This window comes from Oxyura jamaicensis, chromosome 7, assembly GCF_011077185.1.
Source record: "Oxyura jamaicensis isolate SHBP4307 breed ruddy duck chromosome 7, BPBGC_Ojam_1.0, whole genome shotgun sequence".
NCBI lineage: Eukaryota > Metazoa > Chordata > Aves > Anseriformes > Anatidae > Oxyura > Oxyura jamaicensis.
This window is the reverse complement of record NC_048899.1, coordinates 27,441,053-27,464,852: the sequence shown is the minus strand read 5'-3', so window position 1 is coordinate 27,464,852 and position 23,800 is coordinate 27,441,053. Positions and strand designations below refer to the sequence as shown.

Sequence of the window (23,800 nt, the reverse complement as noted above, 5' to 3'; positions counted from 1 at the left end):
CCTCTTTAAAAAAAAAAACAGAAAAAACAGTTGTGGGTCTCCCCCTCCCTCCTTTTTTTTTTTTTTTTTTTTTTTTTAACTGGACCCAAATTTAAAGATTTTTTCAATTAAAAGCTATTACACACTCAGAAAATAAACACCTGTTAATGATTTGTTACTATGGAAAGCATCATTCATAACTTCTGCATGTCAGAACAACAATTTGTACAAAAGTTGGACAGCACACTACAAACTTGCAGGTAGTTCAAAATTTAAATTTCATGGGAAATTCTGTCACTCCAAGACTGATTCCATTCCAAATAAAAAGACAATTATTTATTCAGAGATTGAGACTACAAATAAATTTAATCCTGGGAAAAAATCTACTACAGAATAATCTAGACTAACTTCTTATCAATGTTGTCACAATTATAAAATGCTGTTTAGAATCACAAGTGTAACAGTTGTTGCTGTAGGAAGTATTGTTACAGAAGTATTCATGCCATCTGCTTTCCCTGTTTTTACTTTTGATTTAGGTGTTCAGATTCACCCTCCCCCTCCCTAGAATTGCTGCTTTCTCTCTATTGACACTTTGACAGCCACTTTCTATAAAGAAAATTCAGTTCATGGTTTAGTTCTTATGAATTTTCCCTAGCTAGATTAAATACTTCAAGTTGTTTAAAAAGTGAATTGTAAGTACATCATAAAAATAGTTTCATTTTAACACAGGCAGGAATTGGGAAATAGCTTACTAAATATATATATATATATAGTATTTAGCATTTGATTGTCAGTGCATTTTGTGGTTAAAGTAGATTTTCCTGCTAAGTGTCTGAACCAAAGATACTGCAAGAGAGAGAGAACTGATCCAGTGGTGTCATATAGCAGTCTTTTTTTCTTTCAAGATCCTCACCCCAAATAATCCAGTCTCTCAGTCTGAATTCACACTTCACTCCTTGTTCTTATCTCTTCACTAAGCCACAACATAACATGCAATTTCTAGAACAGTTCTGATACCATTTACAGAGTGTAATACAAAGGAAAACCTGCTTCCGAAAAAATCTGCTTCACTAATTATCAGTTGTGAGGACACTGGCCAATAAATAGCCCTGAATGAAACGGGAATATGTCAAATAAATGCTAACACTGGATTCCAAAAGTCATTAGTGGCAGTTTGCATGCCAACAAATCATTGGCTTCCCATTAAAAACTGAAAGATCTAGCACAATTCTAATGCAGTCACTGCAGAAAATTTGCTTGATTGCTCGGAGTTTATTTAGGGCCCACACATGCCTGTAATCCACTTGCGCAAGAGAACAAGGATTTGAAATTTTGTAAATCTCAGAAAATCTGTAGAAATAACAAAGCAAAAACATATGGTTTCATTCTGCACTACCCACTGGTTTACTTGTGATCACTGAAGAGAGACTTTATTCAGTCTTCATACTTTCCTATGCTGTCCTCCATCAACAAAGCTACAAAATTCATCAAAAGTGAGATCAGGTAAAAGCTGCTTCTTCTATATTATTATTCTCTGGCCCACAATTTAAACAGATTCCTCTGCTTTAAGTACATACATCCTTCTGCTCACAGGTGAAGAAGTCTCCATACAATAGAAATTCATCAAGCTTTTCTTAAATTCATTAGAGGTTGCAGCTTATGGGGAGCTGGTTACTTTATTCCACTTCAATTTGGTTTCCCAACACAGATCCTAACATTAAAGTCACTTGGGGGTGGTTTGAGACAGTCAGCTGAAGGTGGATTATCAGGCCAAATCAGCCTTGAATAAGTAAATAAATAAAAATGGCAACATGTGACCAGAGGACTCAATGTATGAGACTAGTTATGCTGATAGAAGACAGGCTGGGAGCAAGGTGAGAGTGTGGAGCTTGCCTGTGCAGCAAGGAGACAGGAGGCAGCAGAGAGGATACTCATTTATTCTTATAAAGATGGTCCTCCCTAGTGATTTTGGAAAAAGTAGCCACACACTTTAGGCAAAGTTATTCCAAAATATCCTCAAGAAACAGTTTCAATTTGAGACAAAAACTCTTATTCTGGCACCTGCATCAATGAACAGAAGCCTTAGCTCCCTGTAGGAGGCAGGAGCTCTGTTCCCTGTCTGAGCAGACATCCCTCCTGGCTGGTCATGACTTGCTGGTTTCAGGTAGTCTGAAGCAACCTGACCTCCCTCTCCACACTCCTCTCAGACATGCATTCCAAGGGATAAATGTGAACGAGCACCACAGAGGTGACTGTTCTGCTAGGCATCTTTGACCCTATCACAAATCTATGTCTGACTCCTGGCAAGCGATCCTTTGGGTATTTGTCTTACACAAGTGGTTACAAACACTACTGGTCAGTGCCATCAGACAGGCAGTGGTTTTCTGTAACGTGTTCTTTTCCATCTTATCAAAAGACAAAGGAGGGAAAGGTGGGGGGTAGGGAAGAGAAAGAGAAAAAAGATCAAGAATCATTTCATCTAAAAACACAATATCAGATCATATTCCCTGGAGCAACAAGAGCAAAAGATGAGAAATTAGAGCCCTGAACTGCAAATGAAAAACTTGTCTCTCAAAGGCAGAAGATACCCTATCTCATACCCTATCATTGTTTTCCTGTGGTTTCCCAGCCTGTTAAATGAACATACCCTTGATCCTGCTGATGCATTTTGGGCTGTTAACCAGTTATAGAACATGATCAGCATCTTCAATGCAGCTATAAATCTTATCCTATAAAAGCAATTGTGTCAGCAGATTTTTTTCCCCTGTGCTAAGCTAACAAGACTATTCCCACGTATAAAGATAGTCCCATGCTCCCCAGCATCCAAAGCAATTGGTTTGCCAATTGTCTGAACACCAGCTCTATTGCAGCTCCAGTTATCTGTTATATACTACTTCTGGAGTCTCTGCTGCAAATGGCCAGTGAGAGTTAATGCACACCTCTTCATGGAAGTGTCCATTTAACTCATCATACATCCCTTTTTCTGAACAGGAAGCATCACTGTATGCTCTTTCAAATCAAGGCCATTTCATTCCTATTTTAATACCTATTTTGAGGATGTGAGATGAAATCTTGCAGGAATTTCCAAGAAATGTAATTAAATTTCATTTAATTTGCAGCGTGAGAAGGAAAACAGGATCCAGCATGTATCCTCTGACAGCCCTGAGTGCTTTGCTTCACATGAACTTTGATCCTATATAGGATAGGGTCAAGCAAACTCATAGGCCTGAAAAAGCTTTGCTGGTAAAAATAAGTATTTGTGTTCCAATGAACCAATCTCAGCTGGCAGCCAGTTAGAGGGTGAAAAGAAAAAAAAAAAAAAAAAAAAAAAAAAAAAAAAGAAAAAAAAGAAAATAAAAAAAGCTCTTTTGTTTGACAGAATAGTGTTTGAGGTAAATTCATAACATATTAAATATCCCAGGAGTAATGAACTACGAGTGCCATTCAGTAGCGCAGTTCAGTCACATGATAAGTCAGCCACTTTGTCATCCAGTCTATATTGCAGTTAATCTCTAATATGATCCTTTGATATTTTTTTTTGTCACTGTGTTCTGGCAGAGACCTTTGTGACCTACAAGACCTGATGCCTTCCATCTGCCTCCTACTACACAGTCATCGTTGAAAGCTACCTTTGCCAGAAGTTAGCACAAGGTTGTGCTCCTGGGACCTGTTCAGCAGAGTGTGCTGCACAGCACCCGCACACTCCACAACTGGAGGTCAGAGCCTTATACAGGCACAAGAGCGTCACACTTAGCTCTGCCATCACAAAAATGCTTAAGCAGCAAAGCCACAAACCTCTCCTACAGCTGCCATCTTCTGCTCAAAAGCGCAATGTTAAAAAGGAGCTGATGAGATCAGAGACAATCCAAGGAGCCACAGGCCATTTTGCACGCCCTGGTGTAGCAGTGAGGTGCTCAGCTTTATGTTTGGCAGTAGTCCCGCATTTTAACAGATGTACAGCAGCACATTAAATTCAAATGGCCTAAGCTGTCAGTATCCCCAAACTTCTATCTAAGCTATCCAATGAATGCTGCCACTTGCACAAAAAGAATCTCCAGCTTGCCTGTAAATCATTGCTTCTGCGACTTTCTGCCCAGAATATATCACCATAAAGCAACTCTGTTTCCAGATCAAGTGCCACACTTTGGGGCAGCAGTTGCTTGAAATGTGGAATATACAGACAGAAGTCCAGCATCACCTGAATTTTAACCTGCTACCACAAGTAGTTTAAGAGGTAGAAATCATCCAGCAGTTGCAGATGCATATTTGTGCAGGATCTGGTTCACCTGTGTCCCCCATAAATGTGTTCTCTTTTTATGTTATGCTTCACAACTGGAATCAAAGCTAAAATGCTGGTGGAAACACTTCCTTCAACTTTAGGGGACTTAAGAGGAAGTACTCTGGGTTTGTTTACTTAACAAAGCCTTTAAATCATTCCAACAGCATAGAGAGGATTGGGCATAAATGGGAATTAGGTTCTTACAGATTAATTTGTATCAGCTTAAACCTTTGGTACTGGTAGGTGATTAGAATGCTGTTCCTACTTCCAGCCTCACATCCCTTCTTTCATACACAGACGTTTGCATGAAGGGTCATCTCTTAGAGACGCTGTACATTTGGGCCGTTTGTTCTTCCTTAAGGTCCATTTTCTCCCTTGCTTGTCCCCTACTGCCTCTAGTGATTTTATGCCATTTTTTTAAAACTTTTTTTTTCAAATTACTTCTATATTTCCTGTGCTAGGATTGAACATGGTGGATGAGTCTTTGTGCTGTCGAGCATTACAAAATGCATTATGTAGGTGTACACCAGCTCAGGATCTGCTGCAGACATTCCGTCAATTTAACAGTAAAAATGACATTTTATAAATGATCATACATCTTCATACAGTGCTAGAATGCTTGGGTTAGGAGTAGCCAAGACTGTGAAGCTATATAAGCAAAACTTGTAGACAGGTATTGCTTGGCATACACAATTTGCCAGACAGAAATCTGAATGGCACATTTATATAAATGGAATGAATATTTCAACACCCTGTAAAACTTTTATGAATCCCTTTATTTCTTTTCTGCCTTGCTTCAATCTCACACCTTAATTCTCTACAATCATTTTTATTTCCAGTAACTGCAGGGTACAGGATAAAGAGGAAGACTTAGATGATATCAGCACAAGGAAACTCAGCCAGCAAGTCACTCTGAAGTCTTCTTTATATCACAGAAGATACAACCACAATCTGACATGGAGGTAGTGCCCATATAGTATTTCATGTGGAGAGCACCAAATCACATTCAGCTGAAAAAATTTCGATCTTCAGTTCCAGTTTTTATTTGCAGCAAGTCTATTTGGACTACATTTTTTATAGCAGAGGTTTGGTAACTGTAATGAAAGAAAGTTCCTTGGGAGTAGATGATATAGCTGTTTTGGAATGGTGACATCAAGGGCAGTTGGTTTTGATTTGCAGGTTTCAGTTTACAGGTCCACTGGTGGGAGTGAAAAAGGTCTCTTGGCATAAGTAGCTACCTGTCCAGACCAGGACATTGCAGGTCTGTACTTAAATGAATAGTCCATAGTGCCTGAGCATCAAAGTAAGTGGAGAAGCAGCATCTTAAAAAAAAAAAGAAAAAAAGAAAAAAAGAAAAAAAAAAGTTCAATTGAACTTTTGGATCAACACAGACTATAACAAGATTCTTCAGGCAAATCCACATGAATTGGCTGTAAAGCCTGAGAGTGCTGATGAAGCCACTGAAAGTCCAGGAGTGTGCTCTCAATCCAGTTGAATCACATGAATCAAAAGTTTTAAGACAATTTGCACTTTGATACAGCTCAGATGAATCCAAGAACTGTTCCAAATAGGAGTTTTTCCACTTTTTTATTTACAACTCCTTTTCTACACTTCCGAGGAGGAGATAAGGACCTAATCTAAATAGGGAGATGTACAATTACAGTAGCATCACATGATGGTGATCTATGCCACACCACATTGAATTTTCTGGCCAAAGCCTGCAAATCCCCTCAACTCCCCAGTAAATTTTTACCTGTCTCCAGCAATGTCTCTGAACACTATAGTCACATTTCAGAAATAAAACCACAGCCACCAAAGAAACAAATACTGGATTTGTGTTTCCTCATTTGTGCACTTGTCTTCATTTTATGCCTGGGAGCAACACTGGTTCTTTTTCTTTACTTCCATACTCTTCCATGGTCATAGGTCATATATCTGCAGAGATAACTATACAGATGAAACACCCGCAGGTAACTGTTTATAAGCTGCCCCAAAGCCCACATGAAAAAGTGCTACAGATAGTGTCTCAGAAGATCATCACCATATCTTGAAGAAAAGCACAGATGAAAACTCCCATGAAAAAACAGTAAAGCAGCAAAATTCTCTCTGAAGCTATGAAATCATCAGCCTCAAATAGAAATACTAGCTGCACAAGCTGCACCACTCTCATCAACAAGATAACGTGCCTTAAAATCAAAAATAAACTATTACATACTAAAAATACACTTAAGCAGATGGTAGTATCATTCCTAAATTAAACTCTATACAAAGATCCCAAGTAGTTCTGTTTCCTTCACTGGGGCAGGAGGTTCCACAGCATCAGACCACCTTGTGCTCACAAACAGCAGCAGATCACTGTGTTGGGCTTAGCTCTGGGAAAGCTTAACCAGCTGAGCTAGATGGGCTAGCACATACCCATGCAGAAAGACAAGGGCAAATACTGAAAAAATAAATGACTACGTATTCCATGTTGCATTTTAATTCATACTCTGATGCATCCCTCCTACAGCACTGACAGCACCAACAAAAGCTCTTTGAGAAAACGTGAGTTAAGACTTTGCCACTTACTATAGGAGCAGCCGAAGACCTCCACTCTCAGTCCTATCTGCCCACCAACATTCCACTTCAGAGGGACGAAGCGCAAGAATCGGGCTTTCATGGAGTGCAGGAGCTTGTGGTGAACCACACTGTCAGCATTGTTGTTCCCTGTGAAAACCTGGAACAACAGAAAGCTTTGGTGAGCACTGAGTTCAGAATTAAGGATGTAAGCTGCCATTCCCTTCCCTGATTCTTGGTCTTACAAATTACTTAAAATTATTCAATAAAAGTACTTTTGAACCTTCATAAGGCACAACACTTCAAAACCTTAACATACTTTTTATTCATTTCACCTTAAAAACACTGAACTGGAAAAAATCTCCTATATGTGCTAAGACTTATTTTCTGCTCAATCTCAATTGCAAAAAAGAGCATACGCCTCAATCCCTAAAACATGGTGATCAAGTGCATTTCATTGCTATTTTGCTCAGCGCTGAAGATGAATAATCTTACTGAAACGATCTCTATGACCCCAGCTACCTCAATGAAGTGAAGAACCCTTCAAAACATGGGACTTGTTAGAAGCTTATCAGGCTGAAAAGGGTATATAATTCTGCTACAGAATCCCAACTGTTCCCCAAGCTTTGTTTATCCTGTATCTCTTATAATAAACTTTCTCTGCACAAGATCTTGTTTTCTACAAGGATTTTGTGATGGTTAACTAACCTCTTTCAGATTCAGCTATATTATATAATTAAAACCTTCTAGATGGGGATTCTTGCTGGTCTTAATTCAAAGTTAACCATGTACAGCAGCCATCGGATGTGTTTTGAGGAGTGCCACAAGTAGCACTTCAAGATGTCCTGGGCTTACTCATACTGCTTTCTAGATGGCAGACAAATTCAAATTCCAGCAGAGATAATTTCAGAGGGTTTTTTTCCCTTGCATTTCAAGTGAAATGATCTTGTTCTTTTCAGTAATGAAACTGTCAGCAGAGAATAAATCTCACAGTAAGAGTTGTGGCAGCATTCACATTTTTATTATGACACTCACGGATATAATAAGGTGGATGGACGAACGGGAGTGTTGTTTTTTTGTATGTTTAGAAAGCTCACTTCCTGAAATCCTGTGATTATGTAAAAATCTCACCTTTCATAAGGAAAAAAAAAAAAAAAAAAAAAAAAGGAAGAAGAAAGAAGAAAAGAGTGGGAGCAAAAAGTTTTGAGTCCTCCCAGTTGTGGAAAAAAAAACATAAAATATAATGACTAGAATGCAAGCAAAAGGTGAAAATTAAAAGATAATAGAAAAAGAACACCTTAATATAGCAGTACTGTGAAACAATTTCAGGGTCTCTGTTGCTTTTTTCTCATAATCCTCTAATACACAGGGCTGTCAGTACTGCACATTGTATCACAGTTCACAAGCTAATAATTTTCTTGTTTATATGAAAAATAAAACATTCTGGGAGGCCATACTGAAAAGCGTCACACCTCTAGAAATACCTCCTTGCAATGAGGAAGTAATGGGAATGTGCCTTCAGAGGGCAAACTGAGCAGTCCGCACATTCCTGCTGGTGAAGCGGGTAGGAACGCAGCCTGTGCTGACACAGCACCACTCAGTGACCAGTGGGGACCCTTGTGACCACTAGAAAATTGCAGAGATGTCTCACAACTACCCATAGCTGCTGCTAAGGGCAGTTCTGACACCCTTCTCACAGGGCAAACCTGTAAGGAATGTTTTTTTTTTTTTTCAATTATTGTTTTATTCCATTTTATTGTTGTTGTTTTGGTGTTTTTTTGTTTGTTTGTTTTGTTTTGTTTTTTGCAAAGCTCATGCAAACCACACCCCCAGGCACTCCGCTCAGGAGCACAGGAGCATCACCGTGGCTTACAGAGGCAGTCCCTTGCTCCAAGGCAGACGGTGAGTGCAGCACTCTCCAGGGGCCTCTTGTGCAGTCAAAGGAGTCTTGTGCTTGTGCCAAGTAAAACTGAGGCAGCTGTACTCTGCTGTCTGTAAGCAGACCCAGGTGCCCACCCACAGGCATCTGTGCCAGTACATTTCTTTCACGACACCTCAAGGAAGAGCTAGAATTGCCAACACCCGTACTCCAACACAGTCACAGTTGAACCTGACATACAGCTTTCTAAACATTCTTCCCATGCTAAAATAGTTAAGTCAGTAAAAATAAACCCTTCATAAAAAAATAAAATAAAATAAATAAATGCATCCTTTAGAGGAGTGTTTATCAAGCTTCTCTAATAACCAAAGAGCCACTGAAACTTTTGGGGAAAAAAGAAAAAAAAGAAAAGAAGTCCACAGGCAACACATCGACCTGCACCTTTGAGCTGGTTTTGCATGCAGCCAGCACATCGCTGCTTGTTGTTAACTGCAGGGCATCACTGCGTATGCCTTTAGGATTGCTTTGATTTTCGTTTTCAACTCCCACTGCTCTACAGATCACCTTCCGATGTTTTATGGAGCACCTGTGGGCCGTAGACCATTGATTGAATAACACCAATTGCACAGATGCTCACTTGAAAACTCAGATCCACAGCTGACACAGAAATAATCTATCCATTAAAGAAGATGAAACAAGGATGCAGTACCAGATTTCTTAGCCCTGGTAGTTCAAATATTGATTAAGAGTAAAGTTATCGGTGAGAACGGCAGAAATACTTCCTCTTGAGAAACAGCCTCTATTACAACTTGTTGCTGACAGGGATTAATTCGCAGGAACAAAACGACAAACCAGCACAGAAAACAAAGCACCCACATGGCGTTTCCCATGCAACACAGTTGCTCTAGGAAGGAGCATAACACTGAAATCTCACAAGTCCTATAAACACAGCAGACGGATGATTTACCTGGGAAATTTTGCTTCTGGCATTATATGGGGCCTATAAATCAAAAAGCTCCATTAGCACCAGATATTGCCACCAGCTTCTTGAAGGCAAAACACAGCCTGTTCCCCAGCACTAGTGGCTGTGAGGTTAACAGCTTGCCACGGGCTGGGCTGCCTCTCGGACCAAGCTTGTTTCATGATGCCTGGCTGCATGGTGCCCCGCTGTGACACAGACTCTGGCACCGCAGTAATATTTTATGTGGCTTTTTAATGAGCCAGCAAAGGCAGGTCCTGCTCATATGAAGAGGTGACATAAGAACAGCGGCAGTGGTTCGGAGCAGGGTCTGGCCAGCCCAGTGCTCGGTTCATGGGTTATGCTGAAGGCGAATAAATAGAAATCCAATTTAATTCTGCGCTAGCAATAACGTATACAAAGAAGAAAACTTTCAAAAGATGTTCAAATCTCAAAGCAGCTGGTGATACCTGGAATTTGGAAGTGTAACTCCCTCAGGGAAAAAAAGAAACAAACAAACACAATGCAAATGATTTATTTTTTTTATACAACTTTTTCATTCATAAGGATCTCAAAAGTTGTTTAAGGGGAAGCTCAGGAAAATGTCGTGCAGCTATGCCGAAATACAACAGTTGGTCAATATTCCTGCACACATGCATTTGTTTCTCTACTTGATGTATTAATTCAGATCTATGCCAGATCATACCAGTGAAAGATCTAATATGCTCAACTTTAGGCTGCCCTTTGGCCAAACTCTCTCCAGGTTTAGAAAGACATGTAGAAATTTGTTGCAAGAAAATTGTCTGCTCATGAAAGCCTAGTCAATTCAAAAGATAGCATCAGACTTGGGGCTTTATCTCAGTCTCCCTGCACACACACTCCGCACAGCAAACAGCATCTTATTTACAGATCTCCAGAAGGTGGCTCCCATAATGACTCTGCTGAATATATTTTGCTCTCCCACTTTGTTAGGCAGGTAATGGGATGGGTTCAAATTGTGTATGCAAGCAGCAACATAGGCCCAATCAGCCCTGAACAGCGAGCAGGCAGACCTGAGGTTAACTACATTCTAGGGGAGATATTTTAGGATATATTGAGTACTCTCATTTCTGCCAAAGTCACTCTGATGAACTGAGCTGAGAACAACAACAAAAAAATCAGATTATGAATGTGCAGAGGGCACATAACACAGATGTTAGCAATTTACAACATTTCAACCTCCACTGAAAGAAAACACAAGTACAGAAAAGAGCACTCCACCTTCAAATCTCATCCATGATACTGCAGTATGCTTCCTCCCCTGCCTAAAGAAATAAGGACAGGAGCGCACTTCATTCAAGATATCCAGCAGCTCAGCTAAGGAGCCAAAGTGAGATAAAAAGCAGCCAAGCCTGTCATAAATCCCAAAACTGCAATACTTTGAGTAAAACAATGACATTCTTCCTTTAAAACTTCCTTACTAGAATGAGAAAGATCACAAACTGGAAGAAGTTAGCACTGTGATGCAGAACATGCTTTCTGTTCCATTCCTCCCAGGACCTCATCTAATATTTGAGTGTACGTGCACTTTAAACAAAGCATGAATTTCTAACTAAGAAACAAGAAAATCTGAAATAGGAAGGAGAAAACATTGCCTAGTTTTTCACAATTTCTAGGTTGAAGTAAGCTCTGAGTCACAGATGGCTTTTATCTTCTCAAGAGGCAACAGAATTTCAGTCCTACTCAAATCAACATTACCTGAGATATAACTCTGCAGGACCATTGAGTGTTACATCATGGTTTTGGGGGAGGAAGTCACAGTCATCTCTACCTGTATGTGTGGAACGAGACTGAATGGTACCATGACAAGGACACAATAAAGCCACAAACACACCATATGGAAACTCAGCAGCCTTTGATTTTAATGGAATGCTACACTATTTTCACAGAACAATTATATTGCATCACTGCCTGCTAGCAACACCTAGGATCTAGACAGGTTTCTGGTTGCTAATGAGACTTTTTATAGCAATAAAAAATTAAGAATCCATTTAGTTTTTCCTGCAAAATGAAAGCAACTGTCAGTTTTGGCAAGTCTGGAAACTTTCTTCACTTCAGCCTAGCCCCAAAACTTAAAAGCATACACACAGATGTAAAAAAAAATGTCTTTGTACATTTCACCATTTTTACATACCGTGCACATCAATAGTGAAAAATGTTTCTTTGCTTATGTAATGGAAAAGCCCTGCCCCACTTATCAAGCCATAACTGTTAACGTCATGGAGAAAAGCAATGAAATTACTTTGCTGTTGTCTCAAGCACCCTGCATCCAGACTGCGAGCCACTAAAAGCTCCAACCCATTCGGAAGGTGAGTTAAGAACGTGGGGTTCGTGGCAGGATCTGGCCCGTGAGACTTGCTCTCCTTCAGCATGTGGCCTTAAAACAAACATCCTTTTAAACATCCTTTTGCTATTAGTGGGGGCCAGACCATGGGAGAAGGAAAGAATGACAAGGAGGACTGCATTTTCTGACTTCTCTAAGGAGTTTTTTTTTTTTTGTGTGTGTGTGTGTGTGTGTGTGTGTGTGTGCGCGTGTGCGTGTGTGTTTTCTTCCAGAAAACCCAACTCAAATGACCTCTAAAACTGAAGTACAAATTTTTCTGCTTTAGGGAGTCAGTGTGACCCTCTTCCACTGATTTCACAAGTTTACAATCTGAGTCCAGGAGGACCCAGCTGCCAGCCTGGTCCAGGAGGTGGAGGCCTGAGTGGGAGTCAGGAGGGTTGGATGTGTCCTTTGAGAATGTCACACACCCCCAGGCATCTCTTCTTACTTCACATCCATCTTCCTTGTTAATGCACTACATTCTTCATGACAAAAGGTGGCCAGTCATTTCTGGTTAACAATCCAATCTACTGAGCTGAGCTGCCTGTTTCCAGACTCACGTTTTCCTTTCTAGGTTGAACACCACGACTCCAGGTAGTCTAAAACCTATCCTATCTTCAGAAAGAGCAGCCAACATTCTGCTTTCATTTCGCTTTCTTCTTTCTTAATAGCTGCTTCATTTTCTTCCATGAAACAGTCATCCTTCACAAGAACATCAGAAGCAAGCTCTCCTGGCACAGTGTCTGAGCTGCTATTAGGGAGGAAGGGGGATAAGAGACACCTGTCAAAATTATCCTCCCATAACAGAACAGCTGAGGAAATTAGTTACTCTGCCCATTCCTCCACCCTCAGTAAAAAGCAAGTAAGGAAAAAAAAAAAAAGTTTGGTTTACAAAAAGGTAGTTTAATTTGGAGTTTTCTGTAGATAGCATGGTGGTCTAAGGGAGAGAAAAAACAATTACATAGCATGGTTCATCCCACTTCATCACTTCTTTATGTAATCTGCACAAGTGGGAAGGCTATTTGCCTGTGTCCTGCCCCGTTACACTGAATGCACACCCTTGTCTCTGGTTAGTTACTTCACAAATACAGGAACAAATACTTTTAACAGTATCATTAGTGGGCAATAGTGGTAGTAGGGTAATGGTTCGACCAGATGATCTTGAAGGTCTCTTCCAACCTTAATGATTCTATGATTATCAGATAGATGACTGCCCAACACAAACCACATTTATATAAGGACACTGCTTATTGTCCTTGTGGGAAGAGTTAGTAAAACTGCTCACAGAACTTCCAGTTTAAAAAAAAAAAAAAAAAAAAGAAAAAAAAAAAACATGAAAAAACATGGATATGTTTTATATGTAAGTATATGGCAAATATTTTGCAAGAGAAAAATTAAAAAAAAAATCTGTAAAGAGTATCAATTGAGACAATCTATGTAAATTTTATTTTAGATAAATCTGTATCAATCCAGAAAACATCAGTTTAATGACAGTGACATTAAAAACATGAAACTTCTTAAGCTAGACCCCTCCAGGATGAAAATAAAAAAAAAATCCATAGACCAAAGAAAATGAAACAAAGTATTGCAAAACTTTTGTACTTTGTATTTTTATTTTTTCTGTTTTGATTTAACCCTAGCAAATTTTAATTTTTCTTCTTCTTTTAGTCAGCAGGACCTCTCAAAATGTTGTATTTCTATGCTGGAATAGACAGTCTGATTTTACAAACAGGCTGAATTAGTCACATTATTTAGGTAAATAATTATTACTTTTTTTTTTTTTGGTAAATAACAAGTTACATATATAAATATAAATAACAACTTTAATAAATATAAATATAAATAACAACTTGTAAATAACAACTTTGGTAAATAACAACTTACAGAATAAATTTAATTCAAAGACTTTTTTTTGTGTGTGTGTGTGAATAATTTAATAAATAAAATAGATAGGAAGACTTCTGGGCATTTGTCTATCATTACCCATACTGTTTAACTATTTGCATGCAACATGGCATAGTTTTGGTTGGCATCCATCTGCTTTCAGAGTCTGCCAGACTCTACCTTGGCATCAGCCAGAGACCATTCCCAATACACAGCTGGGTATGTTGATCTCTTTTGAAGAAAAGAGAATTTACCAAATGGATATTATTTGAGGTACACCAGTGAGCCTCAGGAATAGAAAATGGTTCCTTTCATTTTCTATTTACTCATGTAGATGTAGTCCAAGTATCTTATCCAACTTGAAGCAGGGCAGGCAGCCCCTCCCAGCAATGGACCAAGTACAATTTTCTCACCCTTCTAAGGGACTTTCTGAAAAGAAATGTGATGCTGCATCTCACATAAAGATGCATTTCAGTGATGGATAATTGATCCCCATCTTTAGTTTTTAGAATCATCTCTGTCTTTAGAGCACTTGGAGATGAAGCTGTTATTGCTGTTATCATCACCAATACATAAATTAATAATAATGGAAGCGAGAAGCAGCAAAATTAAACCCGTAAATTATAAGTCTAAGCTAAAAGTCAGCAGCTAATTCCTGCTTCTGTTCAGCCCCCTGTACTTTATCTTAAGGGCAATCCTACATACAGATAGTATTTTAAGCTATATCATAGCAAAGGATAAATATTTCCCCAGTACCTTGACTAGATTAACCTTAGCCAACAGACTGAAACTGCTCTTTCCACTGCCAACATTAATCACAGGTTTCAGCTGTTCTTTTGAATAAATCTCATGGAGACCTGCATGATTTGTATTAAATTAGTAGGATAAACAATGCAGTGAATGTGTTTGTATCTAGCAATGTTGGGGAACTCGGAGAACCTTCCCTGTATTAGTTTCATCAAAGTGTGTTTGAATAGATGGCGCTGTACATGGTATCTCTCGTTATAATTTGCCATACTGATCCAGCAAGATGATGCCAGAAGAGTGTTAGTTATTCCATGCAACAGCAACCTCAGATGAATATTGTGATTCATTATGTTACATTATTCTCTGTTACAGAATTTTATGGCATTTTCATTTGGATCAGTAAAGTAATATCCTGTGGAATAAGACAAATAGGGAGCCTTGATTTTCTCCAGTGTGTTATAATGCATTGAAATGCAGATGCATACACATATTTTCAGACATAGATTGACTTCTACATTTATTTTTTCTCCTTTGAATAGGAGAAAGTTCACATCCCAGCCAAGATAACAACAGTTAACATCTCAAAAGGGCACTGCAGACTGATCTCACTATGCTGTTTACCTTAATCAAGATCTTCTCTGGAATGCCATTATCATAAGGTACACAAACATAAGGTTACTAATAATACTAGCAATAGCAATTATTTCTAAGGTTTGTTATGCTTTGGTTACAAAAATACCATGTAGCTGAAAATTAGAAAAAAAAAATGCATGTATATTTCTCTAGACTTTTTAACCAATCCTTGTTAAACTGAAAATTCTGCTGTCAATAGACCATGAGTTACATCCTATGTTGGCATAAATCATTATAGCACCCTTTGCAGCACTGAAACCATACTTGTGTACATCAGCTGTAGTTTTGGCCAGGTGAATTATAGAGACTTCTTGCTTACAACAGGAAGGTTAAATCTAATTGATATAACTTCTTCCTATGAAGCCATTACTGTAATGTTTGTAGCATCCTACAGCTGAGTCTTGTCGTTCCACTTTCACATTGGGGTCTGTCACTGAACCACATTAATTAATCCCCAGGAAGCTAAAGGAACTTAAAAAACCACCTTACATCCTCCTGAAATAGAATAAGATGAGCTTTTGCAACATCTCTGTGGGCATATGTACAATATCTTCCAAATGCATGTTTGCTTATTGACTTTCAACCACACATTTTATTAGGCCAACCACACCAAAAATCCTCAGCAGCAGGATCTGAAGATCATGACATTCTCTCAACTACAGCATGTAAAAAGGAACTTTATGATAGTGATCTAAGGAGGAGGTAACCTGGCATTCTGACTCTGAAGCGTAAATTTTGCCTGCATACGCAAAAGGCCCGTAACTGTTGTTATGGTAGTGCATTAAATCAAGTCATGATACATTAAGCAGGTCCAAGATCAGAATAGGCCATAAATAAAAAGTGCTTCATAACTTTTATTTTTTGAAAATGGAAAGAGGAAAAGTATTGCTCAGTGAGTTGGAAATTTCAGGACTTGTAAAAAACATATTTCAAAGTGAGCACAATCACTGTGTTGCTGAATGTACAGGAAGGAATTTGGAAATTGTTTTGTGGAACTAGAGGACTTTCTATGCAGAGGTATCTGTAAATAACTAAACTGGACTGAATTTTGCTGAACTGTTTATTAGACCTTCAAAATGAACAGCATTCTTGTCCTTTTTCCAAGGAAGATCATCCTAGAGAAACCACATCTTTATATCCTTAACAGCAAGATATGCAATACAGATTTACACACGCATACACGCACAAAAAAATCACCAGTTTTTAAGCAATTGTAGGTGGTGACCTATAGAAATGCAATGATTGCTGGTTGTCGTCCTATGCCAAACCCCTCTGTTTAAATAAAAGGCAGCAAAGAATCTGCTGTGGAAATATTCCTAAACCTTGCACTCCATGACATTAGGTTCAGGAGCCTCACACACAGTTTTAGAAAATGTAAGAATATTAAGAAAATGAGTTGATTTCTATATGGACCAAACACCCAACATTTATTTTAATGGATACATTTAAACCATAGCTCAAATTTGATTTCTTTAAGTGAATGAAAAAGCAGAATTATATTTTAAAGCATAAATATAATGTCAATAATAATGTCTCTCAAGACTAATTGGATAGTTCTTTTTCTTTACCCTTCCTCTCCTCCCCAGTGTATTCTCTTACCAAACTTCTTGTAAACTGTCCTTTCTCCCTTCACTTCCATTCAATTTTTCTGTAAGTAATACCCAGGCAAACACTTAAAACTAGAACGTTCAGGAGGAGTGTCTCCACAGGTACCAATATTTCCCATTTAAATACAGAAAATGATGGGGGAGGAGGCAGGCAGGGCAGGAAAGTATGTGAAATCAATAGCTCCTTAACAAGTGCTTCTCCTGAGGTGTAAAATCTAACACACATAGCTTTTATATTCCTTGCTAATCTCCTCATCATAGATGAAAAAAGGACCCATGAGCTGGATCCATGAAAGAGCTTACATTTTAGAACAAGAAATAGAAACACCTAACATTTTCTGCAAATACTAAGAGGACGACAATGCATTTAACATTTTTACTGAAAGCAGTGTGAATAACTACACCTTGAAAAGTAACAAAGAAGGGGAGAAAGAAATAAGTGTTTTAGATAATGCAACCCACAGAGTAGGAAATTATCCTATTACAGGATTTCGTTTCAGAATTTCTGCATACTGTGACACATTTACAATAAGTGGTGGTAGGTTGTGTGTTCATTGTTTAGTCTGCAAAGATGACCCAACTTCTACCAAACAGAAGAGTAGCCTGAAAATATAGATATTTAATGACTAATAAGGGCACTGAAATGTCCTCATGTGCACCTGCATCAAAACTATGGTCTTATGCACATTTGAACTCAAATTTCAACAGAACAGCATCAATGAATACTTGAAAGCAACTGGTACACATGCTGAGAAAACAGTGCTAAGACAACAGTTATTTAGAAGACCACTGAATCAAAAGATGACTAAAAGAACATGCAGTCATTATGCAGACTTCCACATCTTTACTATGTGATATCGTCATGGGGTCTCAGATCAGCATTCTCAATCTTATTCCCCTCTATCTTAGTCTTTATGTGACTAACTGAGGAAGTAAATCATAAAAATTCCTTCCAATTTTCTCCATAAAAAAAAAAAAAAAAAAAGGCAACAAAATGCACACAGAACACAGTAAACCATGGTCTCAGGATGTTAAGTCCCAATTAATCATAATGTTAGGATAACTAGGGTTATGTCAAAAATACATATGCTAATTACAGAAGTCTAAAATAAGCTAGGTGAAAACCTTAAATGAACGAACAGCTTAGCTGATATACCGGGAGCTTAGTGGAAAGTAGAACCTGGAGGAAGCAGAGTACAAATGACACAAGGGTGGAGTGGGAAGCTCTGGTAAAAGAGAGGAGTTATGCTTTAAAGAATGGTTAGAACCAAGCAGGGACAATGAGGTACTAGCATTCTAAAATCTCTCTGAAGTTTCAGAGCACTAAAGCATTACATCTGGGTTATTAAGAACATGACCAGGTGATGTTACCATTTCACACAATGATAGATATGGTGATAAAGATCCATGAGGAGAGAAAACAGAGACCTTTGTTACATTTGAATCGACAGGTGACGACTTCAACCCTGAATTTTAGAAAATAGAAACACACAACTGCTCAAGTTAGCAGCAAAGGTACCTAAAATGCAGACAGATTGCTTGCTTTAAGCAGCACACAGGAGAAAACACTGCTATTGAGAAGGTGCTCTGCAGCAGTAGCCACACCCCACCGAAGTTCAAGAACATATTTCAAGTGTAGAGGTACATGAAAAAATAATAAATACACTGAAATTAAGCTGCTCTTTAAATGAAGAGTTAGTACATAAAAATTATGACTTGTTATATAGAAATTAAAAGCAACAAACAACAGGGTAAGTCATTTTAGGCAGCAAGGAGATAATTCAAATCCCCATATTAGAGATTGAAAATAAATACATGTCACTTACTTTGAAAAATTAAAAATGAAAGAAATAAAAATCTGGTTAAACAAGAGAGATAAGAGGCTACTGGAAGTACAAGGGTTCCTTCTATAGAAGGAGTCACAATTAAATCATAAAAATAGAGATCAAGATCTTCTCTGTGCAGTTCATACCAAATACTAGCATAGGTATTCAAAAAATGATCAATCATTTGATATAAGACATAAAAAAAGTAATTAATAACTTGTAAAACAATGACAGGAAAAAAAAAAAAAAAAAAAAAAGCCTGAAAAAGAGTCTGCAAGGCAGGCTTGAAAAAGACTGGTACACAGCTGAGAAATTAAATGAATTCTTGACAGCAGAGATCTGTAGGGCAAAACTTAAGGTAATTTCAAATGTAAACTCTTTCTTTTAGGGAAATGGGTGGGAAAAATCAAACCACTGAGTTAACATGTAAAATGAACAGTAGTAATTCACTACGTTCTACTAATATTCTTCCACAAGGAAATTCAGTATAAAATTGACATTATATATATATATATATATATATATATATATATATATATAAGTTAGCTGTGATGTCTATTCTATAGTGCAAGTTGAGTTCATTACCAGAGAAGCCAAATATGGCAAATATAGTACCACTTTTATTAAAGGGCTTTAAGACACTCCTCAGTACCCACATACAAGTAAATCTATAAATCATTAAAAATAAAAAGATAGAATAAATAGACATGCAAATCGTTACAGAATGACTAAAAGACTTGCAGGGTGTTTTTAGCAAAATTGATATTAAGCGCTCACACTTTCAAAAAGTTTTTATCAAAAATCACTGAAAAACAAAAAGCAAGCAAACCAAGCTGGCATATGACCAAAGGGAGTGTGCCCTTATGGTTAGTAATTTCTTAAAGAAAGGAAAGAAAAGTTGGGAAGAAAATATTCAATGGATGCTAGGGTGTATCCAGTCTGATCTATAGTATTTCTTAAATTCATAAATGAACTAAAAAAAAAAAAAAAGGCAAAACAGAGGAATAACTAAACTTTATGATAGCACGAAAATTGTTGAATTGTAAAAATAAAGACCAACTGTGAAAAGCTACCTGCACAAGGAAGCAATGCTACTGAATGATTCAAGCAGTAAAATGGAAAAATGAATATAATATCAGCAAATGTAAAGTAGCACAGCATACAGACAAAATCATCCTAATCAAACACAGACTAAAGTAGATTGTAAATCAGCTACTGCCATTCACAACTCTTGAAGCCTTGTGAACTGCTGGGTGCCAGCATCACTTCTAGATCCAAATGTGGCCAAAAAAACGAGGGGCTAGAAATTGTTAGAAAAACTAGAAAACTAACCAACCAACCAGAAAACATCAATATCATTACAGATTTAACAGCTACACGACTGCAACTTGAGAACTGTGAAGTCTCTCCATCTAACAAAAAAAAGAAAAAAAAAAAAGGAAAAAAAAAATACAGGAAACAGCAAGACATTTGGCCAATGGTATAAAATGTCTTTGAAATGTGGAAAGGTTAAACAGACCAGGATTTTTCACTCTGAAGAAATGATATCTGAAGTGGAATACGACACTGGGCTATAAAAAAATGAAAAACAGACATCACAGACATCAGAGGAGATTGGGGAAGTATTATCCATATTTACCACTCAAACAACTAACATCACTTTCAGAAAAATTGTCGACCCAGAAGCTTTGGTTTTCTTAGGATTTCTGGACATGGTCTTTTCTAGTCAGATTTTATGTCCATCTATATTAAATGTCAAACCTACTGCTAAATTTTGCTGATCTCTTCACCAATCCTCTAAAGAAAAAGAAAACAGAAACTACAAAAACTAATAAAATACGTAAGCTCTTACATACAGATGGGTATATAGAGATTCATAACTATTCAGTGTCTCAAGGGCATTTACTGACAAGCATAAGAGCTGAAATACCTCAACTCTACTCCTTTTCCCTCAGTGAAGAAGATTAAGAAAATTTCTTATTTGGAGTTGGTGACATCTCATAGGAAATTTCGAGTTCCAATAAAAAAGCTAATTTTATTTCTGGAATATTTATTCATTGGCTTACTTTCCAACAACTATACTGAAAAGAACAATTCTGAAAAACAATAAAAAATTAATTTGATTTCAAACTTTCTGTTTGAAAAATGTCACTGAAAATGTTCCTTTCCCTTGAAAAAATAAATGGTACTGACATGGGTAGTTTTTCAAGAGGAAAATTTATCTATAAATCGACTAGTCAGAACCTGGAATTATAACTACAAAGTTATTTGAAAATCAAATACAGAGTTTGTACCGTAAGTCCATCACTTTCCTTCCATTCCTGCAGAGCTGACCATCTTTACAAATTATATTATGTTTATGAAGCATTAGCAGTTACATGGGTATATATCAAATAACCGAGGGAAAAAAAAAAAAAAAAAAAAAAAAAAAAAAAAAAAAAAACTTGGAAAAATTTATATGGCTCTTACAAAGAAGACATCAAAATATTTTGACTAGTTCTTAAGTTTTTATTATGCTTCCCCAAGTAGCAGAAGAATGGTAGATACAAGACCAATAATCTCCACTTTCTGGTTTTCCAGGGAGGAACCTGTGGATACCCTATATATTGCCCAATTTACAAGCGAATAAATCTTGTTTGCCTGCAGTTGCCCTTGACTAGATTGATACAGCCAAGCCCTACTAAGCTACAAAAGCAGCCCCTTTAATACATCTAATTTATGTCTTTGTTCTGCCATGGCTTAGACAGGGCAAAATAAGCTCAGCTGCAACCCAGCAATGATGAACAGTTATTTATCTCCCCCTGTGTTCAAGCCAAAGGACTTTACAGCAGCCACGGACAAGTACCACACTCAACAGCTCTGGGGGATTTGCTGTTTGCATGCCGACTTTCTCCAAGGTTTGCAGTCCAAATGGTATTTTCAGTTCCAAATACAAACAGATGGAGAAGGGCACAGTGGGGAATACCCTGGTCTCCAGGCCTGAGTGCTCCCAGCCTTCCACAAGCCTGTGGTGATCAGAAACCAGACTGGCCAGGATACAGCTGCAAGGGCTGCAGCTCCCAAACACTACCTGATCCTGTCCAGCCAAAAGTGGATGCAGCAAGGCCCGATGGATATCCTCTCTCAGGACACAGCTATCCTACAGAGCTGCAACAGCCAGCTGAGCTTCTGCAAGTTTCTCTTCCTCACACATCAGGATGCTCTGATGATAGTCATTCTTTGTTTTTCTTTTCCTCATTTTTATCATAAAGCCACATTTTGCCTGACATCACTCTACTGTTGTGCAGATGAGGCACTCTTAAATGTTATTGATTGCTACTGATAGCTACTAAACATTTTAAATAGATGAACTCTTTTTTTCATTTTTATATACCCTTATGGTTTATTTTTAAGGTCACTCCTGGTGTTAGTTTTAACCACAATTGGGTCAAATATCACAAAGTATACACTTTCTTACCAGAAAACATGTAGATCAGATCCTGCTGAATAAAAACTTCAAGTATCTTAAGATGTTGTATATTTGTGCATTCTTGTTTAGTCTACCTTTCCTTCCCTTTCACAAGATAATCCTGTGCATCATTTTTGAAGACTTCTTCCCCTCCCTTCTCCTAACCTTTTGTAAGCAATTTGTAGAGTCAGCTTTCCTCGTTCATCCTGATTTCCTGCTGACATCCATGGCACCCTATATTATACTGCAAAAGGAGACAAAAGGTCTAAGGAAAATAAACGAAATGCATGCCTATATAAGCCAAAAAATTGCAGAGGTGAAAGAGTTATTTTTTTTTTTTTTTTAAAAAAAAAAAAAAGGCAAAACAATGAGAATGTTGAAAACCGGGGCTTGATATTTAACTTTATATGATTCCATATCCAAACAGGCTGCCCAGGGAAGGGTGTAATCACCATCTCTGGAGGCATTCAAGAGACTAGTGGATGTGGAGCTTAGGTATTTGGGCCATGGTGGGTTTGGTAGGTGATGGCTGGACTTGACAACCTTATGGGTCTTTTCCAACCTAAATGATGATTCTGTATGTAATCCTGTATTTTCTTTTTTGACATTGTTTTCATTTCTACAGCTTTGACCAATTACAGCACAAACTCATCCAGCACCTGTGTAAGCACAGAGCTCTCTATGATGGCCCCAGAAACTGGAAGGGGCTGTAAGTATGACCTACTGCTTGCTATACTGGTTTTCAAATAGCCGCTTAGACTCCTGGCAAGGGGCTAACAGCAATATAAACAAATCCAGATGTTGTTTTTAGAAATAAGTAAAATCTTGAATCATCAGAGTGATGTGAGAAATCTCCAGCTTTCCAACATCCAATTAAATACAAATGTTTTATTTCTAATACTCAGGCAGACACGGGCACAGCTATCATAGGGGAGATCTACGGAGCACTTTAAACGTTCTCCAAAGATCTAGAAATCTTGAAGGTTAGGACTTTTGAAAGTCTCGATTAAGTCTCTGGGAAAAAATAAAGAGGACATGAAGGTTTCTGAATAAAGGGATATGTGTTAAATAACTGACTTCCCACCACTGATTTCTCCAAATGTAATATACTGTTTCTGTTCTCAAAGAAGACATTGTTAGATGCTCTTAGCAGCCAGTTGTAGTGCTGTACCCACACCCAGTTCTTCCTCCTGCCTGAGCCCGATGGATCAAGACTACTTTGAATCACCTAATTCTGTTCCCCACCATTTTTATTCTTTTCCCTACTGTGATTGATAATTTTACAAGGCAGTTTAATGAAATCTACAGATATTTGAATCAGCAAAGCAGAATAACTTTCAAGTAATTCCTGCAGCATTTTCTCTATCCTAGCAATGTCATCTTAATAAAATATGTATCTACTATTGAACAATGCTTGCACCTCTCATTCACATGGGAGAGCTTTAGGACCTTACACTGCTAAGACCACCCCTGTGTTTCCTGAGGGTACCTTTTGTCTCTTTGGTATGTTTTCAATCCTCAAATTCCAAGCTGTTTGGATGTCCAACCAGGAGTGTGGCCTATAGCAGCATGTGCAAACACATACATCTTCACATCTCCTTTCTGGTGACTTATGCAATCCCTAATGTTGAAGGACCCGTAA

At 37.9% G+C, this 23,800-nt stretch overlaps 1 protein-coding gene across 4 annotated transcripts in view; it reads right to left on the bottom strand.

Annotated features, from left to right (window-relative positions):
* The window catches only part of CNTNAP5 (contactin associated protein family member 5), a 287,334-nt gene that overhangs the window by 152,199 nt on the left and 111,335 nt on the right, over positions 1-23,800 (bottom strand). For all 4 annotated transcript variants that reach the window (XM_035332452.1, XM_035332454.1, XM_035332451.1 and 1 more), the window contains one exon: positions 6,827-6,974. In XM_035332452.1, the coding sequence (XP_035188343.1) occupies positions 6,827-6,974 (148 nt within the window). The remainder of the gene's footprint in view (positions 1-6,826; positions 6,975-23,800) is intronic.